We start from the raw sequence: 21427 nt of genomic DNA, 5'->3' as shown, positions 1-21427 counted from the left end.
ACCCACACGTAATTTCTTATTGGTTAAATTTCGAATTTACTGTAACGTGTCTGTGTGAGAAAGGTAAACTTATCTGCAGATTCTCATGATTGTGGTATTTCCCTAATTATTTCTCAAAGTTCAGAACTAGTTGCGCATACTGATACTGATTTAGTCATACTGTGTCAATGGCGTTCGCGAGCTTCTCGAGATATGTTTCATATTAACGTTCCACCGACATAGTTGTCATGAAACTCAAAAAGTTGTCATCCGAAGTTCTCTCGTTTGACGGCGAACATAACTTTGATGTTCGCGGGGCTTTTTTTACAACCTACGTATCTCACAGGAAGCGTATTTAAACGGGAGCTTTAGACTCGTGTCTTTCTCCTTATACTGGAATTTTTACGAAGTTTGTAGGGATGGTTTTCAACTTGTACCGGTAATTCGAACTTATTGCTAATACTGGAATACTGGTGTCGGCGGTATACTTAACGATTTTGTTTGCTGCATGAAATGAATTAATACCCCAATTTATATCTTTGACGTACACTTGTCGAGCCCTGTATACTGTTTAATTTTCCATGTTAGTATAAATTTTACTCCTTTGTAAATTGGCTCATTTATTTTATCGAACCGCATATGGCTGCTTTCAATTGAACTATAAGCGTGGGCGTGTTGAGTGATGGTGTATATTCATAAACTGCGAGAGCAAGGGATTTCAATTAGTCTGCACTGCTTATAAATTTCCACCAGTTTTTATATCTTTAAGGTATTTCTTTTCATCAATTTTATCACCGAGACGTAGAAATTAAATCAGGACCGTCACTATTTTTGCGAAATAAACCAGTGTCCAATAATTTCCAAACTGTCGCATGCAGTGTAATTGTGAGGAGCACTCTAAATTTATGTGTAAGTATGTACCTACTACAGGTCTGCTTACGAATACCTGTCTTTGAAGCAACTCCATATGCTGCAATAATTCTATTATATTTGAGAACAGTTACCAATACAAGAACGTTCCCGCATTGAAATAGGTAATTTTATTACAGGAATTAAATATGAAAATCGTTCGACGTCAAACAACGATAACTTAGATGCGATGCGCTTGTAATTTGTTAAAAGATTCCAAAGCATCACTGATTTATATAAATGTAATTTTTTATTTTCTCGATTTCTACGGGTTCTACGAAATGGAAAATTATAACTAATAGTATGAACAGATGCAGTATTTTTTTCTCTAAAAGAAACGTATTTAGACTTTTGCTCTAAAATAATTTGGGGAGCTAGTAATTGACTATAAAGAAATTACCATTGAAATCCCTATGCTGCGTTCGCGTTGCGCTAGGCACCACCCTGTATAAGACTAAGTTTATAGCTGAGGAAATATTGGGACAAGAATATCACAATTTTGTCCTAATTGAGTTAATACAAGGACGCTACTATTGTAACAAATGAATGGATAACATTATTAGGAGATTAGGGAAAGTGGAATAGCCTCGAGAATAGCTAACCAATAAAAATTCATATCTCGCGGATGTTTTGATTTTAGTTGAAGATGGCATACCAGTGGCGGCTCATGAAGTATGTAGTTGGCGAGGCCGGGCATGGTAAAGGCGAAAGGGGGGGGGGGTCTCCCAAAAAATTGGTTTAGCTGGATTTTTGAAAATTTCTTATTCCAAAAAAATAAAAAAGTACTGCTTTTTCTTATATTTTAACGGGCGTACCTATAAAATAGACATTGAAAGTAAAAAAAAGTAGGTACCTAGTACCACTTAAAAATAAAGGCAAAAAAAAAAAAATAGTTAGTAATTACCTACTTGTATTTGATACACGGTACAATGTGCCTTTTCTCTGATGAACACTGTTTAATATTCATCAAACAAGAATTTAGTTTTGCGTAAATACGACCTAGAATAGTTGCATTACAACAATTGGCAAGTAAGCAGTTAAGCAAGAGTAACAATAAATTATTATCGTAAGTTTTATGTAGATCAATTAGGAAATGGGTTATAGGAAATTGTATACTATTAATAACGTTGTCATCAAAATATGTAGAGTAGGTAATTGCAATGTGCACAATCCTTCTGTATATAAACTAGCGAAGTGTCTTAAAATGTCTTTAACTGGATAATGGCATGACTTTTTTCGAGGGGATAGTTTGTAGTTATACCACCATTTGTAGGTATGTAAGTATGGATAATAAGACAATAATCAAATTTTTCTAGACCTAATGCTTATATAAAATTTTGGAGGGAGTTGTAATGCCCAAACCCCCCTCTCATGAGTGCGTCCCTGATTTTTTTAAACATCTGATGTAATTATTTTCATTGTTTTGTTTCCTCGAATAGATTTTGTTTTGTTTTTTTTAATTCATCACAGCCTACTTAATTAAAATATAAAAACCGTTAATATAACTGGTATCTTATTTTCAATCTTATGTTATAATAGCTCGTTGAAAAGATAATTTAAAAATCTATCAAATAATCTAAAAATCCAATATGGCGCCCATTTAACTTTAGGAAGTTGGTAAATGTTCCTCAAAAGTAGCCATCTTGAATTTTTTTTTGACACCAATTCTAAATTAAACGTATCAAAGACAGTAACTTTTATATAAAACTTTTTTTTATATCTCTTATACTTTCGATGATATAAGACATTCAAGGAAATAACCAATTTTAGTTTTTTTGAATTTACGTCGAACCTATGCGACATTTTGAATTTCCAAAAGGAAATTTTAAATAAGCATCTAAAACTGCAAAACATTGCCCATTTAACAAATTCTCTATCCTTAATAATAACAAAGTTACCCATGCAATCCCACCCGATCTGGGACACACTGTATACGCGCGACCCCCTTGAGGGTCGCGAACCCCAGGTTGAAAATCGCTGGTCTAGATGAGACACATCTACCGGTGATGTAAAAGATTAATTGTGAATATTTCGAAAATGTTGCAGGAAGGTACTTACAAAGGGAAAATGCAATATTTCGGAGAATTTCTCTTAGGGGCTTAATTCTTCTTCCATTCTATTATACTCGATTATATAGCGTAGATTATGAATGTATGCCAGGCAGCCTTTAAATGTTTATGTATAAAGAGTCCCCTTCCCATTAATCATCTACGAAGAAAGTAAACATCGTTAAATATAGCATGCTACTACCTTATATCCCAACAAATTACGAAGCTATTTCGATTTTTAAAAAGCGCGTTTTATCTGCACGTGAGTACAATTTATTCTTGTACCTATTACTTTTCGAGCGTCGGTCCGTGTAAGCAATTACTCTTTTTAGCAGCGACCGATTGTTAGAAATTTGGACTACGGTTTCTTTATAGTTTAGGAAAGAACGCTATTGATTTTCATGTCCCCATCAATAGGGACAAATGTTACAGGGATTATTGTGGATTGCGATTGGGAACGGTAAAAATATAAAGCCGGCCTCATACAAATAGACACAACTTTCTTATTTATGGAGCGATTTGTTGAAATTCCCCTTCCGCTACTCATTCGATTCTACTTTCTTCCTTTATTTTCAATGGTCAATCCGGGTCCGAACTTCGGGTCCAAATTTCCGAACCCCATCCTTATTCAGCGCACCCATTATGGCGCACCGCTTCACCGAATGGAGCCGAACACCTACAAACTCACGACCTTTACCTATCTATGCCATAGTTTACGTTTCCAAATTCGATTAAGCGCGCTCTCCTGAATTAGATGGGGATTCGGAACTCAAATAACCTGAGTCGTCATTTGGTAACGTGACCTATTTTTCTTGGGATTGTGCACGGAGTATCTATGTATCATACCATACGCGAATAAGATGAAAAGTCTTAATATAAGTTGTTCATCAAATATTAATTATTGTGGACAATCAGTATGTAAAACAAATATGAACAAAATCAGTACGGATTAGTGTTATAGAAGTTAACAGGCAAATCTTTTTAAATGAAATTAATGTTCAGATATTGAATACTATTCTGATCTCCAATGTACCTACTCATTTGAGGATTAATCACACAATTTTTAAACTAAATTCCTGGATCTGCTCTCGGAATCAAGTACCAGACCCCAACCAAGTTCAGCACAGCACTCTGAATTGAGTTGGGAAACACGAAATAATGGGTTCGGCTCTATTCGGTAAAGCGGTGTGCTGAATAAGGCTGTACGAGGGCAAGGTGAAAAGTTCTCGGCCTGACAATGAAGGACTGTGATCTTCAGTTAAAAAAAAATTTATTTTTCTGCCTTTTTCAAGGTAATTAATTAACAGAATCCCTTTGGTATCCCAAAACACACTGGCCATGACTTTTCCCGCAGGTGCAATCGACTTGGCTTTCTTTGGCGCTGAACCACCGGCTTTCACCCACTGCTTCGACTGCTGTTGGCTTTCTGGCGTGTAGTGGTGGACTCATGTCTCATCCATAGTAACAAATCGTCGCATTCTTTTTAAATCGCTCCAAACATTGCTGCGAATGTCGGTTGCGCAACTGCTTTTGATCCGCATTCAGCAAATGCGGCACCCACCTTTCACAGAGCTTTCTTATCCCTAATTCTTGGTGCGAGATGTTCCGCACTCTTTCTTCCGATATTGCCCACGACCTCAGCTATCTCACACACCTTTACTCGCCTACGATATTTTGCACCTTTTCAATAGTTTCCGGGGTGTTTGCAGTTTTTGGCCGTCCTTCACGTGGGTCATCTTCAAGCGACGTGCGATCACGTTTAAGTTCAGCTGCCTACTTTTTGACGGTTAACAGGGGAGGAGCAGAGTTCCCATAAACTTTTGTCAACTTTGGATGAATTTGCGTAAACGAAGAATGTTATGACCGCGCGATATTCTAGTTTATCCATTTTAACAAATCAAAGACTCGTTTACACACACTACTTGAGCGAACAAGTTGAAACTTGTCATACGAACTAACGACATACGGGCGCAGGTACGAAACGTCAACTTTCGCCGATTGAATTACCATCTCTTGGTAAGGCCGACAACCTTTCACCTTATTCTCGTATATCCACCGCATCGGGGCGACGAAGATCGGTGCGGTTTGAATCGCCCGATAAAGATCGCACACCGCACATGCATTTCTACTGAAGCCAGTCCAAAAGCTCGATTTTTGTCGGGACCGATCGAAATCGAATTACGTGTTGACGTTCTTCCAACTCCGAATTAATTACTAACTAATTTGCTTTAATACGTTTATTGATGAAGCAACGCAGGTAACAACTGAAGCTTAGAAAAAAGTCCTCTTCCTTAAAATAGGTAAGCTTATATCCTATTTAAGAGATAATTATTGGAATGAAAAGATAATTGATAATTACTTATTTAACAGTTTTCGTAAAATATCTAAATATGATTAACAATGATTTCAAAAGATAAAGTATGGAGAAAGTGCAATTATGCGGACCACCGTTATTTATCATATCACACTTATAACATTTGGCGAAAAAAGATTAGGTGCGAGAAAAGTGCAACTTAGAGGTTCTTCTAGTTTTATCAATGTGGAATGGGATCCCTCCAGTGGCGTGTACGTGATTAGGGGTGCTGGCATATAACTATCGCAACCGACTATTTTAGCCCGAAACTGTTTATACGATCAATTGTCGTCAGTCGTAAGTTTTAATAAACTCGTTTTTGAAGAAGTGCTAAAAATGGCGGATAGTGAAAGCAAATTAAATATTGATTTGTGCCTTTTAGTGGAAAAATAACGATGCCTATGATGATGCCTCTTGCAGTGGTAATTCGAACCTGAGTGTTATGAGTAATATTTCTTCTACTGTCGCATATCTTCTATAATTGGTGTTTTTTGCAATTCATCGTTGAGCAAGGTTAGCCAAAAGGAAAAAAACTACTTTTGGTCATACAATACATAGAATTAAATTTTGGTTCATGATTAGTAAGTTCACGGGCATTAATGAAAACACGACCTCTGTTTATATTCCTTATCTATGGATGTATCTAATAACTTTGGTGGCGAATTTTCCTTCTTCTGTAGTACAAAAACGTTACTCCTTCATCTTTCTCATCGAAGAATAATGTCAAGCCGATCAAAATCATTCGAAAAGCTACCGACCTATGGACACGAATTGCCGACTTTATTCGATCCATTTGGATCAACGACTAGAGTTGGACCGATCTTCGTCGCCCGGATGCGGTGGACATCCGGCCTTTAGGATGGAGTTGAAAATTCGCGTCCGGGTCCGGGTTTTACCGAGACCCAAAGTTGTAGACCACCCAAAAATGGAGAAAATCAACAATGTGGATAGTATCCGAGATAATATCGGCAAAAGGCAATGGAAAAATGTTGTCAAATATGAAGTAAGATTACGAGCAACAAACTGCACCCTCGGGATTAAAACACACTTTAGTCCGTTGGTATATAATATATTATCTTTGAAACTAGCCGTCCGTCAAATAATCCGTGTTAAAAATTTATCATTGCAGCGGAAAATCAATTTTAATTAGTAGGAATAAGGGTTTTCACTCCCCTGTATTGTAACAGACTGTTACAATCATGAAAAACCGGGCGAACAAGCGTAAATATCTGCAGATTCTACATTGATTTTAGCGATTAGCGTAAATGTACGTGAAAATGGTTGATCTGACTGCATTATACCTACGGATACATTAATGGGGAAGATAGAATTAATGACCAAATCAGGCTAACATACTTGTTTACAATCCATACCTACACTATTTACTTATTTTATCTGCTGCGGTAGCTTTACCATATTATTATGAAACGAACATTTTTCACATGTTTAGTGCAAGTTTAATGAATTCCTGCCTTCGTGGTATTATCGAGAAAAAGACCCCATCACAACATTCTATTCGTATTAACTATGTTAGTTTCACTTTCAGGTAACTTTGTTGCTTGGATTTAGTGGAAAACGTTGTTTGAATTATTTCTATAGAATTTTCCCCAATTCCTCTCGTGATGTTTCATTGTTAAGCACTTTTCAGAAACCGCATGCCGCAAATTCCCTTCGTGCTTTTTCCAGAAAATCCCACACTTATCAGATCGATACTTATACTACCCAATTCTAGTCAAATCAATACCTGATATTCTTTTGTGCAGTAAACCAGAGTCTGTCCTTCATGTAACCGTTCTTAGTGCGTAACTGCGTGTCTAACAAAATTTAGTTCTTTAGGTCAGGTAATAAACAATAAAACCACCATGAAATTACACACATTGTAGGGTTTACGATGCCTAATACACCCCACTCTTTTTCTGCGATAAAAAGGCACTTACCACTTAATGTGTAATAAAGGCTCTTAATTGTATAAAGCTAGAGCATCCCAAATTCGCAGTTTAAGTTTTATATTATGTACGTAAATACAAACTACTCTAATTAAGGTATTTTTTAATAGAAATACAGTAGAGTAAAAGCGTTCCATTTCATGTAAATCTATATTGTAAACAAATGTAACGAAGTCTAATAAGTAAATAATCAAAAAGTTATTACGCAATGTTTATATACGGTTCGCACAGGTACTTAGACTTCCCACATGTTTTCCTTCAGGTGGGCGCTTATAATTTAATACACGTTCGTTTCGGCACTTCAATTTTGGATCATTATTTGAATGATTGAACACAGTGTTAAAGGAAATTAAATTGTTAAATGGTAAGATTCGAAATTTAGACACACGCCCTTCCAATTACAGCTGCAACAATTTTCAGGTTGCCAACAATTTATCGATTCCAAACTTCAATACTAATGTAGTAGAAAATGCGGACAAATTTCTCACAAGGGTAGTTGTAGCAATGGCTTTTTATAACGCCGACCATTTATCGAGCTGTGCATTTTCAACTCGTCATTATTCCGTTTCAGGGGATGGATGAGGATGAATCAAACGCCCAATTAGAGGTTAAATATTTTGATTGATCCCTTGATTTGCGATTCAGGTTGATTAAACTCGATTCGATTCCTATGAAATTAAGATAGGAGTTGCTTTGTCTATAAACAAAAAAATAAGTGTATTACAAGTAGGACAAATAGATGCATTTTCTGTCGAACAATCAACCCATCGCAGTTCGCGCTCATCAGAGCGATGCGTTTTCCTGATTCCGAACTGATCTAGTCCTTCCGCTTCAAAGTAAATATTTGGGAATAGCAGAGCTTGAAATCATTTCAAATTAAAGTAAATATCCAAACTGTAAGCAAGAGTTAAATTACTACGTTTAAAAGAGCAAAATAAATAAAAATATAAATTTAACATTTTCATTTTCACTTATACGGGGTGCAACAGCTATATTTTAGGTTGGGACTAGAAGGAACTAAAAGAAAGAAAATTAAAAAAAATCCAGGGTTCAACATACTTTGTTTGGAAGCTAAACCCCAAACGCTGGAATTAATTACTTTGCCTGGGTTTATCGAGGGGGTCATATTTGACGCCAATTTTTATTTGCTTCCTTCTCCTTATTTCTTCCGCATCGCACATTTGAAACCTTAAATAGCATCATATCGTGTGGTGAAATAAAAGTTAAAAAAAAAGTTAAAAATTCCGCTTTGTTTATGTAAATAAATCCGGGTGTATCTATGAAGATACAAAAAAAAATGGTGTTTATAAAGTATTAGTAATTTGCAATACAATTACCACTAAATCTAAGGACAAGGTTCGCAAAAAGCATTAACGAAAATCAACGACTTCTATTTCATTCCGTAAAAATCCACTATATGGCGCCCATAATAAATAAGAATGTGGTACCCTGTAGCTTGTACATCTAGCGTGTTATGGAAATTCAAATATCAGATTCAGATCCTCCGAAAAAAATGTGGTGGTGCTAACTTGAGCCTTTCATTTCCGACCGTTTAAGCTTGGAGGAATGAAAACGAAATTTGACATTTGCAGTTTTTCGGTGATATCTCAATTATACATATTTAGGTGATATATTTATAGAGTAGGCAGATGTTGATCAAGACCATGCGGGTAGAAGCAGAGCATTGTCATAACCACGAATTTCAAAAAAACAAGTCTATAAATTAGAAAATTAGCATTGCGCAACTGCGCATGTGCACATTAATCGGCAAGATTGGTTGAGAACGAAGTAAATGTCGCCAAGGACGGACAGACAGAGAAAGTGGCCATAATTAGAGCCTCCCAACATTGTTGGAAAATGCGCTAATAATATAATTCAAAGAAGAGAAATAATGCGGAGGGGGCTCTTTCTACATAAACATTTGAAGGCCGCCTGGCATATACATTTAAAATCTTCGCTATATAGTGCATCCGAAAAATTGCATTTGCTCTTTATATGTACCTTCCTCCAACATTTTCGAGACATTCACAGTCATGTTTTTACTTCGACAGTGGATGTGTCTCGTCTACAGTATCTTTACGGCCTTTGAGGGCCTCACTTCGACTTCACTAATAGATATATCTCGTCGAGACGAGACAGCCATCTTTAATCACTTATTCGTTTCTTTCATTCCTGCCCTATGCATTAAATGAAAGATAAGTTATAGCTCATCCCACGTGTGGTTAAATATGCCCCGTTGCATTTTCCACAATACATTGATAGCTAATGGTTATTCTGTGGTTTGGAGCAGATAAAATCAATTAAGATACCTACTTCAGCGCTTGTTATCCCAACTTCTTGTCGCCAGCCATCCTAAATTTATTATGAGAACAATACCGCATAGAATTAAAATACGCAGAACAAAAATATCATTACTCAAATTTTGAAATTACAGTCTATACTTCGACTACCCTGTTCATTTTCTGCTAACAAATCTACAACAATACGCACCCCTAAAATGAGTACTTTCTACAAAAATTCGACAAGCTATACCGTTACAGTACTAAACTTTTTCTGTCATAGGCGCCAAGTTTACCTTTATGGATTTTTAAATAGAGAATCAACAGGCTCATGATAAGGTATGATGTGGTTTGAAGTTTCAAAAAAGTGCTGGACACGAAACAACGTCATCCAAATAATAAGTCCAAACGTTTTAAAAATAAACCAGATCTGATGGGTACCTCTTATTTGCAGAATTTGGAAAAATGGTTGATACATGCATTAACTTTTATTTCATAGTTATTAATTTCAGCAATCAGCATTTTCCCTGATGGCATTCACAAAATGATTTTACTTTAAAACATTTCGCAAATAGCCGACGGTGTATTTAAACAATGCCTACAGCAATGTTTGCTGGAATATTCTAATAAATACCTATTTTCAAATTTACACACCGCACAGCACTAAAGAATGTAATTTTACAACCATTCCGTAGAGTCTATACTTACAAATTATCTACAATTCTAATTTTGGGATTTTTTAAATAGAGATTTATTTTCTCAACAGGCTCATGATAAGGTATGATGTGGTTTGAAGTTTCAAAAAAGTGCTGGACACGAAACAACGTCATCCAAATAATAAGTCCAAACGTTTTAAAAATAAACCAGATCTGATGGGTACCTCTTATTTGCAGAATTTGGAAAAATGGTTGATACATGCATTAACTTTTATTTCATAGTTATTAATTTCAGCATTATCAGCATTTTCCCTGATGGCATTCACAAAATGATTTTACTTTAAAACATTTCGCAAATAGCCGACGGTGTATTTAAACAATGCCTACAGCAACTGGTCAAATTTCTAAAGAATGTAATTTTACAACCATTCCGTAGAGTCTATACTTACAAATTATCTACAATTCTAATTTTGGTCTACTCCTTTCTTGCTTTTATTTATTTTCTCACACATTTGGCCATTTATTTTACAGTGCTTTAGATTATCGTCTGATTTATGCTTTCTACAATATTAGCTGGTAGGCATCAGCCAACCAAATGTAAGCTTTTTTATGCAATTTTCCACATTTTCTTTCACAACGTGCAGAACAGTATTTTGATACGTTTGTTATTTAAAATTATTCCGAAAATGGCAATATAGAACCTATAAGCGATCTTTTCATAAACGTCTTTCTACGTCGACCGTTGAATATAAATATGTACCTAACCTACCAATTCGCAATTTTGATTAAATATTATGATTATATTTCCACCTGAATAGCGTACCGTGTAAAATGAAGAATGCGATGATTAGTGTATTTCCACGATAAGGTAGATTTGATATTAGAACATTAAAACTTTGTATCATTTTATGATAACGGAATGAAATAATCCCGACGATCTGCTGTTAAAAGTTCAATAAAAATGTGCCTTGCATTTATTGTCCGGTATTTTTCCACAACAACCCTAAAATGGTTGATGTCATCATTTTAGTACATTGTAAAAGATAAAGTCTATCTACAAGATGTAACACGGAAATACAACAAAATTGGAGCTTTTGTGTAGTAAATTGAGCAATAGTTGGCTAAGGGTGATGAACGTTGTAGAAGTACACAATCGCAAAATGTATCCTTACTCTATACTCTAAAAATAGAGGACGAGTTATAAATAGAAGATAAATAGTCACAATCGATTTTTGGGCTATAAATATATAATTTCCTGTAAGTACATTGACTGGATCCAATTATTTCTGGACTGAATGTGTATTTTTAGCTTGCACGAAGGGGCATTGGATATTTTATTACAGCATTATTTCCTAACGAACCTTGATTGAAATGTGGACGTCCAAATATGCGAAAATAGACATTACCGTTTTCGTTAAATGTGAGCGTGCCATATTTTACATCGTTCTACTATTGCAATATGCATATTAATTAGTAAATATAGGATTTTCCAACAAAAATTTTGCGTAATTCACCCCAGTAGAGGATTGTTTGTCAATAAATTGTATAACAAAGTTAATTAATTTCCATTTTTTTATAAACCTCGTTAAAATTCTAAAAGATTAAATCCCTACGGCTAATTAAAAACTTAGAATTTAATTAAAATTTCAATTTATCTTTAAATTAATATTTATGTTGAACTTTTTAGGTGCCAATTTTGTTTACTTTACCTACTACAAAAAAAGGTGCTTTTTATTTAGATCAAATGAATGCATTGGAATTCTCATCTGATTTTTAATTATTAGTTAGTTGCAATGTTCAATATTATTATGTTATCTTATCTTGCACTATGATTAGAAGATAGATTCATCCTTTAAGGGCAAATCGAGGGGCAAATAGTGAACTTACCTGAAACGAAATAATTTCCATATAGGTAATTAAATATTCAAACTGGAAGGAAAATATGTGCAGAGTTGTAGGATAAAGTTGATGGATCGAGAACATGAAATAAATAAGCTAAAATGTAATGAAGGGTGTCTAGGTATACATTTTCATGGAAACACATTGGCACAAATTTTCGGCAGTTTACAATAACAAATTTTCACTGTATTCGCTCACAATAACAGATAGTCACTAATCGTGAAATTTAATTTGGTTTCACACACCTTCTCTTATAAATTTTAGGCGAGTTTTGAGTAAATGTTCACTTAAAGTGCCATAATAAATTGTTCAGCAACGGTTTCAAAGGGCGACAAGATATTGTAACAATTAAACATGATAATGAATTCATTCCAAGTTGTAAATCAGAATTCGTAATTGAAATTGATCAGTGGAAATTAGAATTTTAAGTTGCAACTTGAAATTATCAGCTGTAATTCGGAAATCCGCTATTTCGATGAGAAAAACGTAAAAAAATATACCTATCTACATTTTTACAACCCCAAGGGTAAGTTTGAGGAATGTTACTTATCGTTCCAAGTTAAAAAGGTTACCGGTTTGGATACAGAATTGAAAGACATTTCGAATAAGTCGACTATGTTGGCTGACAAGGGGTAGATTTTATATACCGAAACGTTTCCCCCTGGACACCAAAGTTGACATGTTTCACGATTTTTTTATAGTCCCAATATCAAACGACTTATTCAGGATGGTTCGTTTTAACTGCGGAATGCGCTGTAGATAAAATTGTCCTATTTTTACTACGTAACATCTTTTTCTAGTTACTGAACAAGAAATGTGTTTTTTAGCGTAACCCAACGAAGTTGAGAGGTTTATGTGCTCGATTTTCCGTCGTCTGTCTGTGTCTGTCTGTCAGTTCCATCACGATCTCAGTCCCAGGGCCACCTAGAGGGTTTTCGGCAATTGATAGCTGCTATGGTCTATATTGGCCCGTTACTCATCACCATCATTTACAGTTGTGTAACGAGGCAACGACGAGTGGGTTTTGAATCATTTTTTACTACTAAGAGCTACAACTTTCCCATTCCATTTCAGTAAGTAATTTTACCCAAAATCGTCATAAAACCTTCACTTCAGCTTTATGTCACTCACCTGTCACTTTATCGGCCGCACCTGTCACATTGATAAATGGCTATAATGACTCATGTCATGACTGACAGACTGGCATTAATCAAAAGTTCTATATGAAAATTGAAATTTTATATTAAAATATGATTATGTGTGAAGACAACTCGTCAGTAAAATGACATAACTTGACTCGGAAATGAAAGTATTCGGTCCCAGGGGAGCTCGTCCTTTAATATCTTTTCACCAATAATGTGTAATTTTCCTCACTTTTATGTAAATAACTATTTTTTCAAAAAAAAACATTGAACGTGCACATACAGTAGGTACTTATCATGCACCTTTCGATTATTTTCGGGGATCCAAAAATTCGAATAGTTAGGATCTTTGCGTGACATACGACCCAACCATACAGTCTTATGGATTCGTTTTTTAAGGGTTACGATTTCATCAATTTTTTGGTTAATTCGAGTTATCGCTGTGAATTACTTCTGCTTCCTGTTCGGAAAGTTGGTAGTCTTTTTAGTTTGTAGAAAGAACAGGACCGTCTTTTTAATAAATATCAGTAGCGCGCAGGGACCCGGTATCTTTTTCGGTTCTTTTCGGTTTTTTACGGTTCTCAACAGGTTATTGGAAGTTGAAGGACGCGCCGGCAAACACCTTCTGAAAATGGATAAAATATTACTCTATGATTGCCATCGGTGGATTATAAATTTTTAATAAGGACTCAAAATTCACGGCAGTACGGGTGGCGGTGGCGGTGATTTAGCCACTACTGTAAATGCACATAATAAAAGGAGGGGGCGAGGTTTTAGAAAATAAAATTAAAAACAATACTCCATACACAATTTTTTACATAAGTTTCTATGTATGTTTTCTGTTTTTTCCCTCTTCGTCCTTTATTCCCGTTGCAAATTAACTACACTGACGATACGTCCCGTGTTTGTGTTCATGACTTTTTACTTCTTTTTCACACCTATTAAGATATCACGTTGTTATAATGAATTTTTTGAATGCCATAATTTCTAAAAATCTAGAACCGAGATGGACCCAACAAAATGCGCATAACCGTTATTTTTTTAGAACTGAAACCGTACCGTGACCGTTATAAAAAATTTCGCTTAAATATAAATAAAACCGGAACCGATAAGTAATGAAGAAGAGTAAGAAGTAAGAAGCATTCGTGCAGGTACAAAAATCCGAGTCGACGCTTCTTGTTGAAGCATTACTTAGCAACGTGTTTTTTCCGTTTTTTTCGGAAAAATGAGATGCCCTTATGATTTGCATATGGTTATTTCCTTCGTGTAGTAAAATAACTAGAATTGCTATGGTTAATGTCCATATTTCAGTGATTGCTTGCAAGCGTCAAAATTTTACTGCGGTTAAAAATTTGTCAATATTTCTTTGCGTAATTTCTTATGTATTTTGAAAATAATCATGTCGAATATCCTGCGTGCTCAAAATTTTGTCGCTTTTCGTAAAATTGTTTTGTTAGCCAGAACTGCTTCTCCTCAACTAGCCACTTATATTTTTATCTAGGAACTACCTTAAAAATTATCCACGACAATAATTTCGTGGGAATGGCGACACAGTTTCTCTAATAATTCTATTTTAATTTTCGCAGTACCATCGTACAATACCAAGGTTAATAAGCATTTCGCTTTCAAGGTTGAATCACGAAACTAACGTGGTGAAACTAACGGCGCGACGGCTACCTATTGAATTGAGACACAGACGAAGACCTCTTCCACTTTTGCATAATTAAAAAAAAAGAAAAGTTTGGATTGATGTTCGCATATATTTTTAAATTTCAAATGGCACTCACCTAAACATTTAGCTATGGATATCCGAAATTACAAATTCCACTGATGCAAAAAACACATTCCATTAAAAATGTCACAGAGGTCGAAACGCCAATTTATAGAAACACGTTCTTTTTCGAACCTAAGTTTGCCATTATTAAAAAAATTGATTCGGATTCCTGGTGCTTCAAAAGTGTATGTACGTCAAAAAAGTGCGTGTCATTTTTTAGCCCAATGCAATACCTCCCTTACTAACGTGCGGTTGGTAAATATTATCCATGCAATCCTACACTCCGTGTGGAACATCTTGCATTTTATCGGGTGTGTTTGGCGCAACTAATTATCGCTATATTAAGCACGGCAAAATCTGTTATAGGGTTACTAATCCGGTCATCCTTAACATTGATGTTACCATTATAAATTCACACTCAATCAAATATTACTTAATTTTACTTAAAACCAATGTAGCCTGTATAAACCAAACTTGTTGAATTAACGCAATTTTAACTCATGTTTCATTTGTTTTAAGGTTTCCGGACATGAGAACCGTGACCAATTGTTTCGTTTTAAACCTGGCAGCTGCAGATTTATTGTTCGCTCTGTCGATTCCTGCTGTAGCGTATACAAGAATTGTACCGTCTTGGATTCTGGGTGATATTGCCTGCAGATTTACACCCTACATTCAGGTAATAAAAATCAAGATAGAGTTACATTAAGCTGTCCGTTAGGTTCTCGAGTGTTAAGACGTCAAAACAAATGGCCCAGTTTTACGAGAGATGTAAACAAACGGTGTGTACAAAAGAGCGTTTTCCTAAAATAAGCGCCCTCATTAATCATCTGAAAACCCCCTCACATCGACCCTTATGTTAATTATTGCGAAATAAGTGAACTAGACTGACTTGACCTAAATTAGATATTAATTGCCCTCTGATTTCGACTATGTGCTCGCTCGGTTATTGCTCCCTTTAACCCCATTTAGATGAAATTAGATGCTTTCGTAAATAAGAGAATTCCTCTACTCATTTTACTTATTTTGAAACATAAGTAGATCATAAAGTTCAGTAATCTCCATGACAACACTGTGATGAGTAGGTAATATTTTACGTGGAAAAATTGGTATTGAAAATGTATGTGCGCGTTTTTATAAAGGATCGAAGCTTTCAATTAGGTGGCACTTAACTCCTTTTCATTTGATATTCTCGATACCGTTCATTCAGTCGATATTATAACTTTATCAATACAGAAAATGAAACAGCGAAATTAGGGCAATTATTGCGCAATTTTCCCTTTTCTCTAAACGACTTAGGGAGGATAACAGTAGCAAATTTTTATTGACGGTTTATATATTTGTCAGTTTTCCAGTTTATATACTATAACAGGACCGGACCAAACAGGTAAAATACCTGAAAAGTAATACCATCGAATTGAAACCAAAGATATTTTTAGTTATGTTTTATCATTTTCAGTTATATCGTATATTAAAAGCGATAAGAAAATAATTTACTTTCACAATTAAAGCTAGTAGGGATTTCACTAAGCATCAATGAAAAATGAAACCACTCAAAATCGATAAGGCCGTATTTCATTCATCCGCTTCAGTGGTTTGTTGCAGAAGCAGAAGAAAAGTCGCTACCTACAAAATCCAGTAAAACCTATTGCAAGAATATGAGAAGTTGTTGGCGGTGGATGAATAAAAAGCATCTTACGAACAAAGCCTTAAATGATACACACATGATAATGCTAGCATATACGCAAGAAATGTAACAAGCGCTAAAATATTCTGTCTGTTATTCAAAATTTCAAACAATGCTGAGAATAAAAAATGGAACAGATTTCGTCAGCATACCCTAAATACACGCGTTTGTGAAAGCCATAAACAAAGGATAGGTACAAACCAAAGAAATCTTTTGCATTTACAGAAAGCGACTTAAGAAGATTTTTTAGTTCAGCCTCAGATCACAGTTTCATACGTCATATTTGAAGTAACATTACTTAGTAACCTTTAATAGCCTGATTTCGCATGCATTTGAGTGTTTAAAACGGAGATTCTGAGATTGTGCGAGAAGACCTATTAAAGGCTGAGAGCTTAAAGACTAATAAAAACATTAAAATCCCTAAGAGGTTTTAGAAGGCTCTTGGAGACTATCCGAAATTACTAGTAATTAAACATTTTGAAAAGCTTTTAAAGGCTCACGAAATCTATTAAAGTCACCCCTTTTAAAGACTTGTAAAAGCTCTTTAAGGGTCTTAGCATCCCCTAAGGTTCAGTTTTGAATACTTTTAAAGACCAATGCTGTTAAAAACTATGTATGAAGGAATTTAAACGATTCTTGGTTACGTTTGCGCACTCTTAAAGGCTTTCAAATGTACTACCTTAAAAGCTGGGCCTTTTGAAGGTACTTAAAGCCCTTGAAGGCTCCTAAACAGAGTCATTGTAAGACTTATGAACGACTCCGTTAGCCTGTTGCGATTCTTAAAGTTTTGCAAACCATAAAAGCTGTTAAACGATTCCTAAAAGCTCTTAAGAATTTTGAAAACTTTAACGCTTTGAAATGCCCTTGAAGATCCTTAGTAGTAAGGACTTTAAAATATTATGGAACACTTTAGAAAATCCTTGGGCACTTTTAAATCCTAACAAACGTCCTTCTTTAAAAGCATCTAAAAAATTCTTAAAGGTGCTTAGAGAGACTTGTAAGGTGTTGAAGGCTCTCGTAAACATTTTAGAGGTTCTACTGTAGGTGGCCTTTAGATGTTCTCTTGGATAAACATGTTTAGACTCTCTTAATACCCATAAATACACTTAAATGGTGTCAAGTTTCCTGAAGGATAGATAAAGGCTTTTCAAAGTTCTTAAGGGCTCTTAAAGCCGTGATTGCTTAAATTTTTTTGCCTCAGGTTCGAAGCGTAATTTTAAGAGAAGTCAATATTGAAAACTGTAAAAGTAGTTTACAATGGATGATCGGCACAGAAAGTGGTCACATTGGCGCATCTAATGTTGAAATGTCTTTCTTTTTAAGAGGGGCTGTGCTTTGTAAAACCGTATGGAAGTGAGAAGATTTAAAATTATACAGGGAACATTCCGTAATGTCAATTTTTGTTGAAAAAGATTTGAGTCTTGTCTGTCTTACCACTTTATGTGTGCAGTTGTCGGTTCGCTCCGCAACTACTCCTGCAGTTTTCAAAATTGACTTCGTGCTTTTTGCATTCGGTAGCATAAAGGTCTGGCATCTGAACCACGAAAAATCCTCCGATTGTGCGATCTTAATCAGCTCAATTATGATAAAAGGAAAATGTCAAAATCGTGATTCGACTCCATTTCGTAGGAACAACTTCCATAGACTTTAAGTGGATGCTCTGGAAGTGAATCTTATTTTTACTTATTTCGAAATTTCTCTCCTTGTTTCGAAAGGAACTCTAAAACACATGGAGCAATAGAACATTTATCCATAACGTCATATTGCGATTTAGAAGCGACATGTGATGGAAAATAACGATTTGTTGTCCGGCCGATACATTTTTCCCGGCACGTCACAAAAAGCAGTCCGGCTCTGTATACTCTCTGTTCTCTACATTTATTTTTTGTTCTTTTATAGCAGCTTACTCTCACTGTACTTCCCAAATCCCTACTATGGCATTTCATTTTGGTACGCTAGTAATTTGAAAAGGTATTTCATTTGTATGCCTTTGTGACATACGCTCTTCATTATGTTATTACAGCGGTGAATATAAAGCCCTATAATATTCTTTGAAACCAGGAGCGCTGAGTATACTAAATTGAGTGCGTTTTACGGCATTTCTGAACGAACCACCCACATTATCTAATTTCATGAATAAACAATTTGCAAAAAAAACATGAACTGAATAATGAATTACCTACGAGTTTATTTCCGGTATTCCTTTGTTTTAGTGTTTACCCCCTCAATCCGGCTAATGGTCTTTTACATTGCTCGCTATAATAAAAAGCTTTTTGAGTTCCTTTGATTTTCTTTATTCTTTAGTATACAATTTTACACTAGAAAATAAATTCGTTACTAATGCATGCATAATTAAGACAAAAAGTAGAGTAGAGTAGAGTAGAGTATCCACAAATAACAAATTCATGATCAATCAAAATTTAAGGGGTTGTGCTCGTATTTGAAAAGATGTCCCCTTCACAACTGAATCTGATAGGGCCAAGCGTTTATCTAAAACCATTTTTCACTACCAAAGAAATAAAGTATCTGGGTCGTCGCGTAATGTAAAATAATTATTACAGAAATAAATAACTCCGACTTCCCAAATGATTACCTGAAATTACGAGTATAATGTAAAAATTAGATTCATTTTGTCACCGGAAGTCATTTTCACAAAAAAAATTGTATTATGTTGTTATAAAAAGGTTTTCGAGGTGTTTAACAGAAATAAAAGGTCATCCAAAAATTGATATCCAAGATCTCATTTCTGTGTGGAACTTGAAAAATAACCGACACGACTATACTATACGAGTACATACGATGTGTCAATTTTAAACCTTATAGTCGGGCATATTTTCCAAACTAAAGAAGACATTGAAAATCGCGCAAAACCGTTTCGGGGGTATCGAGGGGGAACCAGAATGACAACCCCCTAAACCCCTTAGCTCCTCTCTTCAAAAATCCTAAATGGCAACCTCATACTTGTGACACATCGTTGGAAAGCTACTGAAAAATGCTTTCCAGTGGTACCAATAAAGTCAATATTCATTAAGACAATTTAACAAACAACTTTTTTTGTGTTTTTGAGAAAGACTGGCCACACCGCAGATGGTTTCATCCTGGATTAGAGTAACGTAGGCGAGATGAACGCGTACGAACGATTGTTTTATTAATTTAATAATACATTTAAATTATATAAATTTGAAAATGTGTTACATTTTATAATCACCTCTGGACAGGTGTGATAAGGTTAATGTGTTCGATAAGAGAACATTTGATACCATCGTAATGTGGAGGTGGACTGCGATAAACCTGATCAATAAAAGGTGGATTGAAAAACGAAAATTTTGGATCATCGAGAAGTATGTTTGAAGAATCACGCTAATTTATGTCATTTCACTTGCGTCAGAAGTCGCATAGGCAGTTACAATGCTTATATTTCATCATTCTTATGTTGGTAAAACTGAAAAATCTGTAGTGACAGCTAATTTTCCATTATAGACCACCGATTGCCTTATCATTCTAAAGGGGAAGGGACACCTTTCGCATCTTCCATAGACCGCCTCTTTTTTATCTAACGCCTTTTTTGTATTAGCTGGGACTAGCAAAGTTTGCCTTATTATTGGAAAAGGGAAAGGACACCTTTCACACCTTCCATAGACCGTCTCTTTGTTATCGATCGCCGATTAACTTTGAACGATGATTTACATGTTTGAAACGAAACGATAACGTGTTCAAATAATTCAATACGTTGGTACACACATCGAATCGCAAAGAGACATATTATTAATTCATCGTTACGATACTAACGATTGTATGTGTTTTTGTTGCGATTACCGATCGTTAATGAACTTGGCGTACATTATCGATTCATCGTACGATCGGTCTGAGACTACGGATTCGACGGACCAATCGTACCATATATGATTGAAAAAATGAAGTGCAATCAAATTATAATAGAAAATCTTCAGAAGTACGTACACTTTGCTCATCTGTAAGTAATGTACAGGTGAATTATGTAAAGATGTAGAGAACTACCTACTGATATTATGATATAATTAGAAATGAATATTATACACCATTTTTTAACGATTTTTAATTCTTGGAAAAATAATAAGAAATTGAAGTTGGAATGTTACGACTTAAAAGTAATCATGGTATATGGAGTAACATAATCAAACATTTCACCGAAATAATGGGAACTTTGTATTAAGATTGTAGAAAATTTCGGAGTTTTTCTACACATTTTTTGTTTAAAACGCTTACTTAACGTGCCCCCTAGCCATTCTTATAATTTCATGATCGTAGCTGGGAGACTGAATAACGTCACGTAACCAAAATTTCTTACGCAAATTCCTAATAAATATTCGACCACTACTTTATGTAAATCAAAAAATTTAAATTAACTTACAGTTATTGACGTGGGTAATTTTTTTTACCCAAAATCGTCCCGAAACGTTCATTTTTATACCTACTTTCGGTCAGGAAATTTTGGTTTCCATGACAGAGACAGAGCAGACTACGTTTCCTGCCGCTTGTCACTTTACTGGCCTCACCTGTCACTTTATCGGCCGCACCGTCACCTTACCGGCCGCATTTTTTGACATTTCCAAATGTCTATAGTGACTCCTGCCATCACTGACAGATTGACATTAATGAAACGTTATACATAATATAATATATAACATGTTAACAAAGCAATCGTAAACGATGTGTACATAAAGCGCATTTCCACTTGCATTCATTTCCCATTTTTATGATGCAGCTTAAAATCGTAAA

At 35.2% G+C, this 21427-nt stretch overlaps 1 protein-coding gene across 2 annotated transcripts in view; it reads left to right on the top strand.

Annotated features, from left to right (window-relative positions):
* The window catches only part of LOC116159543 (neuropeptide Y receptor type 2-like), a 40313-nt gene that overhangs the window by 176 nt on the left and 18710 nt on the right, over window positions 1-21427 (top strand). The window contains exons 1-2 of one of the 2 annotated variants that reach the window (XM_031472546.1): window positions 9803-9853; window positions 15505-15661. In XM_031472546.1, the coding sequence (XP_031328406.1) occupies window positions 9846-9853; window positions 15505-15661 (165 nt within the window). In that variant the 5' untranslated portion in view covers window positions 9803-9845. Of the gene's footprint in view, window positions 1-9802; window positions 9854-15504; window positions 15662-21427 lie in introns of those variants that run through there. The other variant, XM_031472545.1, reaches the window with a different exon arrangement.

The sequence above is a fragment of the Photinus pyralis genome, unplaced genomic scaffold, assembly GCF_008802855.1.
Source record: "Photinus pyralis isolate 1611_PpyrPB1 unplaced genomic scaffold, Ppyr1.3 Ppyr1.4_LG1, whole genome shotgun sequence".
In the NCBI taxonomy this organism is placed as follows: Eukaryota; Metazoa; Arthropoda; class Insecta; order Coleoptera; family Lampyridae; genus Photinus; species Photinus pyralis.
The sequence above is the reverse complement of the archived record's forward strand: the minus strand, read 5'-3'. Positions and strand labels throughout refer to the sequence as shown.